Here is a 12,120-nt window from a genome sequence, read left to right as displayed (position 1 = left end):
ACTTGCTTGGAAGTTGTAGCTGCTAGTTTGTAAATCTTGTATGACTAACATTATTGGTCGACGTATGTACAATTATATCAATCGAGTTTGCACCTACCACGTGGTGATCGAAAGGGCCACGCGGATTGAATATGATTTACATAGGCTATTTACATAGTCGAATTCTAGCACATCCTCTTACCAGTTATTTGCTTCGTTGTCTATTCCACCCTTTTGATTAGCACATAGCCTCCCGTCTCAGTAGTCCCATATCAACCACCATCAAAGCTCCCATCATAGGAGCACCCCTCGAGAGATTGGGGCTTTAACTACCTATTGTATAACATCAGTAATGTACTGTCATCTTTCTCTCTCTTATTGTGCAATTCCAGTTCAATTTTTTGTGTTGTGAAAGATCCTACATTTTTTGAGCATTGCTTGCGTACACCACACATTGTTTCCTATGACATGCTTGTTTATGATCATCCTATATACCTCCGCCCACACACATCCACCCACCCACACACACACACACACACACACACACAAAACCAACCAACCAACTCAGTCTTTGATTGCACATCTTGCAATGTCCATCAGGTAAGCCCTATGAAAAAAACGAGTATATTATGAGCGAGACGCTTCATGTCTTGTCTTGTTGTCACTCTCCCCCCCAAAAGAAATTCTAGCATACAATCCACGCCTTTTGAGATTTTGAGCATCATGGAAGGCCTACACCATGTTCCTTCTCTTATCCCCTTTCCCCGGCTCATTCAAATAATTGTACGCACTGCAGTGTGCCGGCTTGATGGGGGCAACGGAGCCTGCAAGCAACGTGTTGGACCCAGGCACATTTACACCGTATGCAACCCCCGAGTGAAAGGGCACATTTACATAAGAGCTTAACTGTCCACGCGGCACACGCTTGGAGAGCCGCCCATGAGCGTGCGCAACTATGGCGACTTCTGATGAGAGATTTTAGGGTTTCCCAGACACACCAGATCTCGCAGTCTCTGCAACGTCCACCCTTCCCCTCCTCCTAATTTTCAGAACGCAGCAGCACAGGTCTCTTCTGGTTCGTTTTGATGTTTTCTCAGAAAAACAGGCCAAGTTCTGGTTATTTCTAGGAACATTCATATGCGAGCAGCAAGTGTTGTGCAGAGGAAGGTTTTTTTATTTTGGATTTTCCACCTGATCGATTGCATCAGAAAACCTACTGCAGACCTGATTTCCAAGGAATGTACATCGCTCGGGAATCCTCCAAGGTATGCGTGTGTTTCTGGGGGGAGAGAACCCTTCTTTTGAATGTCTCCTGCATTTACCAGAAATGCTGGAGATGGGGGTAAGGTTGATGACGATGGTGGCCAGGCGGATGTGGCAAGGGCCACCTCATGGTAAATGCATGCTTTTCCATGTATGGGTCCACTCACAACTAATGTTAGCTCCTTAGCTCATTAAGAATCAGGATTATGTTCAGATCGCAGTGGAGTTAGCTTAATACATGGTCTGCTACTTTTTACTTTTTAAGGGAGCTCTGACTTCATGATATACATGCATTTGTATATACGTGCGTGTGCATTTATATATGTGTCTATTTACATGTCTCTCTATGCATGTGGTACCTTTAGGCAATTATGTATACACAGGTTTCAACATGCACTTTAACGTTTGGGGTCAGCTACAACCTTGATCAAATTTAATGGAGGTTCGTCATCAAGTCTAGGGTGAACCATTGAAGGCAGAGATGTGGGCAATCAAGCACTTAAAAAGGCACATGGTCTGCAGGTCACAATACATGTTTCAGAGGTTCCCTGGACCTGAAATGCGTCTTGGTCACTTCCTCTTTTGTGTTTTGGCTGTTTAATGGCGTTTCACTTTGCACCCCTGTAGTGGTTTGCTGTAATTACATTTTTCTCTCTTTTCACCCACCTTTTTTACTTCCCCCCTTTTTTCCTCTCTGGCTACCTTTCGTCCTGCTCCCTTCTTTTTTGCTCTGTTTCCCCTAACTTTGTACCTCCCTTGTTGATGGCCCCCACCCCCCACACCACAAGGATTGTGACGTACCTTTAATATGAGCACTGGACAACAGCGTGCAGGTTGACCAGAGGGCGTGGGTAGATCGGGCAGGCTGCATGCATAGTAAGGAGGCGGGCAGCAAGCAGCAGGATCACCTTTATCTTATATTTATTGTACAGACAATTTACTATCCATTAATATAGATTAGAGCATTTGTGACACACCTACGAGTATGCAGGGCACAGCCGGGCATAAGATATGTTGGAGTACGCACTGGCGGAAGCATAGACAAAACAAGAGAGAGACGAGGGAGCAAAGGAGAGAGAGCTTGTGGACAAGATCACCTTTTATAATAGCATGAAGCTTTACAATGGCAATAGCCAGCAAGAAAGTGTTGAACTTGTGCTTGGGATTGGATTACATCAAGTGAATATGTGAGGCCCCTTTTATAGTGAAGGGAGTGAATTGGCCGACTGGCTCTAGAAACATGCCGACTGTCCACGACTTACTAAAAATAGGAGAAAAAGGATAAAAGCCCTTTAAAATAGGCAAACCCCTAAATACACTGAGATGCACAATTGTAACACGCCCTCTACAGCTCATAGTGTGCAAGAGTTTGAAGAAGATAAGTTGATGAAGATGCAACCATGGACCCTCTAGTACTGTAGATACCGGAATCACCTTGGAGAGAGCACCCGCCAACCTGTTTCCTTGAAACAAAAATGCCACCACGAACAAGGAACTTTGCTTGGCTTCAAATTCCCACATAAGTGTGCAGTGAACTCTAAGAATAAAATGATGAGTTGTTGGACACACCGCGTCCATATTCCTTAATAGTGGACTGTGAACACATCACGTCCTAAAAGCCTCGAACAATGAACTCGGAACAGATCCAGTCCATAATCTCTGCTACACCAAAGATGATCATGTCATGCCAGATTTTCAATGCTTGGAACTCATGGTTTCCATGCACCAACAAATGGAGCTGCTACCAGTCCCCTCTCCAGCCCACAAGTCTCCTCTGGTTGGAAGCACACGGGGAAAACTGCATGTATACTAGAGAAGTATACTATCTTGGTCCCCTTGAGCCGGAAGCGCCATGGGAGCTCTAGATGTGGCACTAGAAGTATCTGTCGTGTGTTGTGTCTTTACCCTTCTTTTGACATGAAAACTTGTCCTCAGTCTTGTTCTTCTTGGATAAACAATCCTTGGATAGATGTCCTCTCTTCCCATATGAGAAGCAACGACTCCGACCTTTCTTTTGAACTGAAGTAAGTGCTTGATTAGAACTGCTAAGAGGCACCTTCATCTTACCTTGAGAAATGAGGACGGACTCTTCTTCCAAGAGAAGGGAGCTAAGGTCATCAAAGTCTAATTGAGTGGTTGTGACCTAGCACCGCAAAGCTAGGGAAACCACATCATACTCCGGGGGAAGCTTGGTGAGGATAAGTGCAGTTGGTTGAGCAGAGGACAAGGAGCACCCATTGCTAGTAATGGTCATGGATAACTTTGGCCTTCATGAGAAAGGACTGCATAGAACTGCCAAACAGGAAATAACAAACCGAAGGATTGCATAGAACTGCCAAACAGGAAATAACAAACCGTAGAGTTGACCTTGCAAAGTAGCTGGCCTCATTGACGAATCACGAGCAAAGAGATCCTCCAATTTGGACCATACTTGATGAGCACTGGTAAGAGTTTACACGGTTGGTGAGAGCTCCTTTGTAATGATGCGCACAAGCATTGAATGCGCCTTTGAATCACAATTCTCCCAGTCTTGTAATTCCGCATGGAATTCATTCTCTTGATCTTGGGTCCGCCTCCTAGAGTTTTGAGGACGCTCGGGCTTCTTCTCACTGTCCTGAACAATCTCCCACAAACCCTCGTGGATGAACTAGATTGGCATATTCAACTTCCAATGGGTGTAGTTGGTTCATTCCAACTTGTCATTCTCGAGCCATATCCACAGCAACAAAGTACACAAATCTCATCACTCCAAGACTCCTCTCGAGCACTTTCCAACAAAGCGAGGCACCAGGACCAATCAGTTCTCTCTCAAATCTAAGAGAGAAAGAGGCTGGAAAGTAGCAAAATAGACCACCAAAACTCACCAAAAACACCCAACTGGAGGGCAGGGAGGCTGGGAAAGAACTAGAGATGTCGGGATGCACCACGCGAGAAAACACCCTCCTTTGCAGTTCATGCTGTAAGAACAGAGAAAACTGCTCAGTTGCCACGATCAAACGTTGAAAAACAGCACCAAGATGTGAATTTGATCCTTCCCCCTTTGCTGCGTTTTCTGGAGATCAAACGTGGCTGCATTTTCTGAACATAGCTGCATTTTTCTGCTCCCGGTGCTCTTCTTCATCTGCGTTTTCACTCCCCAGGCTGCCCTGCTGCTGTTGCTTCATACCAAGCATCATCAGCAAGCTGATGATGGCAGCCGGGTACCTAAGCGACCAACACCATGTTGGATCAAGCCTCAACAATGTACAAGCATAAGCCACCTTTTTGTACCAGATGAAATTATGAATAAAGAAAACCTAACAGTGTGACACCGAATCACTCTCTTCTTCTCTCTCCTCTGTGGCTTTATCTCAAGTTAATTAGCATTAATGTTCTTAAGTATGCTTAGGGTTGTGGATTAGTACAACAAGGCTTCCGTGCATGCAAGAGAGGCCCGTTTTATAGTGAAGGGAGTGAACTGGCTGAGTGCCTCTAGAAATAGGCTGACTGTCCATGTCTTACTAAAAATAGGAGAAAAATGATAAAAGCCCATAAAATAGGCAAACCCCATAAATACACTGAGATACACAATTCTAACATATAGCAACCGACACGTAGGGTTGGATAACTTAGAGGACACGTGGCATTGATGATGATGATGTGGTGGTTGGGTACAAGTGGCCGATAATAGTACTACTTGAAACCATACGGGAACCCGGAACAATATACATACACTTCAGATGCCAAACAAAGATATGAAAACACAGTGGAAATAACCATAAACAATATCAAAACACTGCACTGAGTTGGAACGGCGCCCCCCCCCCCTAGGAACTTCTTTATTCCAATGAGTAAAGGCTACAACCAAACCAAGGTGTGGGTGTAGTCTTGCACTAGATTTTCCACAAAGCTCCACAAACACTTGATCAAGAAACTGGGCACCAATCAGCACCATTAACCAGTGCAAATCAGCCTCGAAGAACAGCCTGGTACGGTGCCAAATCTAGCCCTGAATTCCGTTCCAAAAACCGCCCCTCACGAATGGAGCCTCAAATCAGCCCCAGAGGAGCTCTTAAATCAGTCGCTGATTCCTTCCAAACAGTCCCATAAAAGCTCTCATGACTGTCTCATGTCTCCAAGAAACAACCCGAGAAAAGCTCTCAAATCTGTCCACCTGTATGGCCAGCAAGGGGAGAGAAAACTGTCCACCTGTACGACCAGCAAGAAGAGAGAAAACTTGTCCACCTGTATGGCCAGCAAGGAGAGAGAAGACTTGTCCACTTGTACGGCCAGCAAGGAGAGATAAAAAGGATGTTAAGTCGCCGTACCTCTGTACGGCCTGTAGAAAGAGACAGGCAAAAACCGTCTTCCGTACCACTGTATGGCTACCTGAAGAGAGAGAAACTGCTCCGTTGCTGTACCACTGTACGGCCAGCAGAAGAGAGGAAGCTGTATGATCAGCTTCTGTAAGTGACCAGCAAAGAAGGGAAGAGAGAGAGAGAGAGCTTTTTGCTGTGGGCAGATCTCCTAGAGAAAGAGCAGCCCCTCCTATGCGCATCCCAAAGAACAGTGCCTTCCTCCTTGCTTTTTCACGATTCAGCCCCTGTAGGTGGATGCGCATGAGTATCCTCCACGAAGGGGCCCTTCCATGCTTTTATAAAGTTGACTAGCTCTATATTTGATGTGCTTTTTCCTAGCTTGTTGGTCAAGACTCCTCTAGGCGCCTCCTTTTGGTTCACATATGCATGTCTAGAAGGTGATAAATCCGGCCACACTTTAATGATGTGTGAACCTGCCACCTTAAAAATCAAATCAACGAATAAAATCCCTTGTAGTTCAAACTCTGTTGCCATTTTTCAGGTCAAACTTTGCTAGTAAGTGCTCTAGCTTAATTATGTGGAAAATCCTCGTTCACACCTTGGTTCCAGACAGTGTGTGAAACACTGTTCAAGATTGGTGAGGAGACCAAATTGGTGACATCTCCTCCGTCTTATCAGGTTTATACAGTTGTCCGCAATTGTATAAGCCTGATACCATTGAAATATCCTTCAAGTATAGCAGATCCATTGCCCATCAGTAGTATTACATAATTCCAACATTAAAGGCATAATTCTAGATCCACGATCCGAAGTTAGATACGGGCACAAGAGCCAACCGTATCAAGTAAGAAACTATATCCATATCCTGAGTCAACAACTCTGATAATAACTAGACACAGGCACAAGAGCCAACTGTGTCCCAAATATCCATAAATCCATAAGCCGCTTTTTCTGAATGTTTAGGGATGCTGAATCCTTCCCAAAACATATGTACGAAGTGAGCACTAGGGTTGCTAGTCCTGAGAAAGATCACACCATGTCAGGTTGCATCTGCCATACATGTATTGTAAGAAAAGCACACCATGTTAAGCTGAATCTGCCATACATGTATTGTCATGTGAGGCTTCATAAGCCATACATGTTCCGTCATGTCAAGCCTCAGAAGCCACACATGTTTTGTCATGTCAAGCCTTAGAAGCCACACATGTTCTTGCTAGCAGGCATCTTCATAAGCCAGACATGTTCCGTCATGTCAAGCCCCAGAAGCTACACATGTTCCGTCATGTCAAGCCTCAGAAGCCACACATGTTCCTGCTAGCAATCATCTTGTGTTTGTACCATATTATTGAGTAGGGAGCGAGGGCCTCTGTTGTGGGTGTGCCTGCCCAGTTAGGAGTAGTCTCCATTTTTCCTCATTTTCCATGTTGTTTTCCCAGTTTTGCTAGTTGTGGGGGGACTATTTCTGTTGGCTGACTTGTTCTGTGTTGGCTGAGTTCATTTGCTTCTGGCCGACCTGTTTTTGTCTTGGCCGATTGATCATGTGCTGGCCGAGTGGATGATTTCCCAGTCATGGGCTTTCATAGGTCTGTCGGCCTGTTTTGTGACTTGCCTCCCACATCACTTGTATCATTTGTAGCGGATCTTTAGTGTATATAGCAGAGTTTATATAGCTTCTCTCTCTACACTTCTGTGTTTTCTCTCTCACAGTTGTTTCTCATTTCCGTTGTGCATTTTGACATGGTATCAGAGCCCCAGGTGGCTTGAAGCTTGGAGATAGTGAGAGCTTGAGGGTTTGCTATTTTTTGGTGTTGATTGGAGAGTTTCTGGGCTGTTCGGGACTTGGAGAAACAGGTAGAAGGCGGCCATCATGACTGGATAGCCACCTTGCATAGTGTTTGGAGCCTCCTCTTCATTTTTTTCCCACACCCCGTCCCCTCACAAGACCTTGTGAACCCTTGAGATGGCAGATTTTCTTGAGATGGTTGAGAAGCATGTGAAGATCCCCACCCTTCGACATTCTCGGTGGACCGATAGTTGGACGGGACCAATTATGGCATCTGGAAGGTAATGATGGAGTCTATCCTAGAGTCTTATGATTTGGCTGATTGCATTGTGGTTGGAGTTCCACGGCTAGAGTTGGAGGGTGAGTTTTTTACTTCTACTAGGAAAGAGTGGGAGCCTCAAGCACAGTTGTGGGATCGTGTCAATGCCCGTCTGCGTTCTTTCATCTTCCTTAATTGCACATCCCAAGTGATCAATCGCATCAAACACATGATGCTGACCTGAGGGATTTGGCGGTACTTGGCTTCTTTGTATAACAAGGTATCACCCATGAAGCGGATTTCCTTGGAAGTGCATATTCGAGTGATGAATCTTGTAAAGTCTTCAACGATGCGGGAGCACATCAACAAACTCTAGGCTCTTCAGCAAGAGGTTCTTTAGGTTGGGAAGGAGATATCTTCAGAGGATATGGCCATCACTTTGCTGTCTCATCTCACCCCTCAATATTCGGCTTTCTATTCTTCTTTGATCACCAGTGGGAGGCTCAGCACCATCACATGGGACGAGCTTGTGCCGATGGTTTTGGATCAGGAAGAGCGGTTTATGAACCCTCCATAGGGTTGAGGTTCTGAGACTCTGACTGCCCAATGGTCGAAACGCCGCAACAACAACAAGAAGGACAAAGGGAAGTCTTCACAGGCAAAGTCTTTTGAGCAGGAGCCCGGATCGTAATGCCTTGAAGGTAGAGCGGACCTGTAACCATTATGGCGAGAAGGGTCACTATTGGAGGGAATGTATTCAGCAGAGCACCGAGAAAGGTGTAGATTCCTCAATTGTAATTGTGAAGACTCCAACTTTTGTGCACTTGGAGACTATGGACAACGGAGTTTCACCTTCTTCGAGTAGGGAGGCGGTTGGACTCACTGTTGGGGATACTCGGGAGTGGATTCTAGATAGTGGTGCTTCCAGGCACATGACTCCTTCTTGAGAGTTGTTATAGGATCTTCGCAGTTAAACAGGTCACATCCTTATTGGTGATGCATCCACTATCCCGATTCATAGTGAGGGCAGGTTAGAGATCGTTCCTGATGGCAGAGGGGAAAAGCATTCCTCCCAAGTTCTTTATGTCCCATCTCTTGGTTTTTATCTTTTGTCAGTGCATGAGGTTTGCAAGACTGGCATGCGGGTGGAGTTTGATGAGCATTTTGTTGCTCTTTAGGACAAAGCAATTGACCAAGTTGTTTGGGAAGGTGGAGTGGAGAATGGGATTTATAGACTCTCAGCACTCTTTCTTAGATGTCCTTCGCTAGGTGATTTGTGGTAGTTTCGTCATGGCCACTTGAATGTGGATACGCTGCGGCGGGCTTTCTGGGACCAGATGGTGGATGGCTTGCCAGATGCTAGTAGCAGGCAGGGACATTCCAGTTCTTGCGTTCTTCAGTTAGAAGAGCTTTTACAGGTGAACTGTGCTTTGATATCTCGTATCATTGGGGGCAAAGAATCCACTTTCGTTAAGGAAGCTCTTTCCCAGGAGACTTGGAAGAAAGTAGAACTTGAAGCCATAGAGAAGAATAACACTTGGGAGTTGGTTTCGAGACCATCAAAACGGTTAATCATTGGTGTCAAGTGGGTCTACAAGACCAAGTATACGTCTGATGGGTCGGTGGACAAGCCCAAGGCCAGACTTGTGGCTAAGGGCTATGCTCAGCGTCCTGGCATCGACTATGAGGACACTTTTGCATCGACAGCTAGGATGACCACGATTCAGACAATTCTTACCCTCACCTCTTCTCAACGGTGGCCGGTATATCAGATGGATGTAAAATCTGCGTTCCTCAATGGTGACTTGCAGGAGGAGGTGTATGTTGAGCAACCTCCAGGCTTTGAGGTTCCGGGATCAAAGGGAATTGTTTACATGTTATGGAAGGCCTTGTATGGTCTTAAGCAATCTCCCAGGGCTTGGAATTAGAAGATTGATTCCTTCTTTCTACGAAAGGGATTCCAGAGATTAGTTGCAGTTCCAAACTTGTATCTCTTTCGGGAACGTGGTATGGTCACCTTGATTATTCTATATGTGGGTGATCTTATTCTCGCTGGCGGTCATGTGGAGCACATAGCTGTAATGAAGGTTGCCTTGTGAAAGGAGTTTGAGATGACGGACTTAGGCTTACTCCATCTCTGTAAACGGAAGGGGCAACTGAACACGGAAAATCTAATCAATCATGAAATCTGAAAATACACATATGCATGCCAGATAAAACAAGATGACAAAGCTGCACAATACACCACACTAGGGGCCAGAAGATGGGCTGACCCCCCCCTTTATGGTTAGATTACCAAAAAGGAGTCTGCTTCCAAAACAACTTTGTGGGTGCCCAAGGTTCACCACTGGCTGCACCTATTTCTTCCAATACAATATGAAAACAAGAAAAACATCACAATATCTAAATTTGCTGACAATTTCAGCACAAGTGAGCATTCCTGGCATCAAGCACATGCAGGACAACTATGGACAGCCCATAGCACTCCCACATCAGCCCGGGACAACTCAACATCATCATCTTCCTCTCTGGCTCATAAAGCAAGTCGACTAGCCCTCAGTAGCCACAGAAGAAAGCGACTAGCAGTTGTGCACAAGCTTGCAAACCTCCGGTCGGAAGGAAAACTGTCTAGAAGCCCACGAGCAGCTCTTCCTCCTTGTTTTTAACCTCTGTCCAGCCTCTATTCAAGCTGTAAATCCGCCGGCCAATAGTGGAGAACATGCAGAAGGAGTCGGCCAGCTTCTCCCATGCATCTGGTGAACTTCAGTCGTGATGGATGGTTGTAGAAACTTGCCGATAGGCTGAAAACCAGCCGACATAGTCACAGGGGACGGAGGGGATGGACCCTTGGAACGGGGGGACGGCATCCCGGGAACACTGTGGGACGGGGACGGACGGACGTCCCCAACTGGGTGTCCCTCACAAGGGACGGTGTTCCGGGGATGGATCCAAGAGGGGACGGCTGCATGGGAACGCCTGCAGGTTACTGTTTGGGCAATGGTCACATTTTTGACCTTTTTTTTTGGCCGTTTGGGAAGGGCTTTTCATGGGCCTTTAGCCTTGGCCCATAGGCCTTGAGCCTTTGAGGCTTTGGGCCTCGGCCTCTCTCATGCCTCCCTCCCTATAAGAAGACACACACACACTCCCTCTCACACTTCAAGCTTTAGCTTCACACACACACACACTCTCTCTCTCCCTCAAGCGGCAAGCCTCAAGGGCCAAGGTCTCAAGTTTCAAGTTCTCACACAAGCAAGCTGTAGCCTCTCAAGACACACACTCTCCCTCACACACACCCTCTCTCAAGCTTCACACACACACGCACACACAATCCCACCCATCCTCACACTCAGTCTCCCTCAACTTTCAAGGCTCAAGCCTCAGTCACTCACTCTCTCTCTCTCTCTCTCTCTCTCTCTCAAGCTATCAAGTGACAAGGAGGCATCCATCATCCATGGCATCCTCCTCGTGGCAGTGGCTCTTCAAGTTCCAACTACCCGTAGAAGGAGGACGGGATGGACATGGTGGGATGAGGTCAATCACACCCCATCCCCTCATGGAGGTGGTGTAGAGCCATGGACATGCAAGCTTTGCTCGTATAGGCGAGTGGGATCTTCTGATCCATCACCTCTCTAAAAGAATGCCTGTCCCCACCTCGAGCGATAGGCAATTCCGGAACAGGAACCATCTTTCTCTTTCGGCGGGAAGAATATGTGGAAGCTTCCTTTGCAACCAATGACTAATGATGTTCAGCTAACCCCAGATCTGACTTTACCTGATACTGGCCTCGTGCATCAAGGACAATATCCCCTTGCTAAAGAAGATAGTGAAAAGTCAACTTCTTCGGATTTATTTCTAGCATTGATGCCAGATCTAGAAAAACATCTGTAGCACTGGTCTCCATAACCCTTTTGCTTTCCATAACTGTCCTCACATGAGGATCTTCTCGGTACATCTTCAAATTTGCATCCTTTTCTTGAAGCTCTTTACGAAGCTATCTCGTCAAAGAGTTATGATGGTCAAGCTATGCATGGATGATCGTGATGTATTGTTCTACCATGTGCTCGAGAGTTCTAATCCTCTCCTTGTGTTCCTTGCAGCTTTGGGTCTTGTCCATAGCCATAGGATCGTCTGCCTAGATAGAATAGGCAAGAGGCTGCGCTCTGATACCAATGAAACCAGATGGGAACCTCGAACACTATACAGACACTTTAAACAATATACAGACACTTTAGATGCCAAACAAAGATATGAAAACACATCGGAAATAACCATAAACAAAATCAAAACACTGCACTGAGCCGGAACGGCCGGCCCCCCGTAGGAACCTCTTTATTCCAATGAATAAAGGTTACAACCAAACCAAGGTGCGGGTGCAGTCTTGCACCGGATTTTCCACAAAGCTCCACAAACACTTGCTCAAGAAACTGGGTACCAACCAGCACCATCATTAAGCATTGCAAATCAGCCTCGAACAACAGCCCGGTACGGTGCCAAATCCAACCCCGAATTCCATGCCAAAAACAGCTCCCAGAACGGAG

At 46.1% G+C, this 12,120-nt stretch overlaps 1 protein-coding gene across 12 annotated transcripts in view; it reads left to right on the top strand.

The window, feature by feature from the left end:
• The first annotated feature begins 764 nt into the window (after positions 1 to 764).
• The window catches only part of LOC147625725 (phosphatidylinositol:ceramide inositolphosphotransferase 3-like), a 32,458-nt gene continuing 21,102 nt past the window's right edge, over positions 765 to 12,120 (top strand). The window contains exons 1-2 of one of the 12 annotated variants that reach the window (XM_086817243.1): positions 770 to 1,054; positions 1,188 to 1,393. In XM_086817243.1, coding sequence (XP_086673369.1) covers positions 1,247 to 1,393 — 147 coding nt within the window. In that variant the 5' untranslated portion in view covers positions 770 to 1,054; positions 1,188 to 1,246. Of the gene's footprint in view, positions 1,394 to 12,120 lie in introns of all 12 variants that reach the window. The other 11 variants (XM_086817250.1, XM_086817249.1, XM_086817248.1 and 8 more) reach the window with 11 other exon arrangements.

This window comes from Cibotium barometz, chromosome 23 (assembly GCF_041138505.1).
Source record: "Cibotium barometz isolate CiBa-2024 chromosome 23, ASM4113850v1, whole genome shotgun sequence".
NCBI lineage: Eukaryota > Viridiplantae > Streptophyta > Polypodiopsida > Cyatheales > Cibotiaceae > Cibotium > Cibotium barometz.
This window is presented reverse-complemented; position numbering and strand designations above follow the sequence as displayed.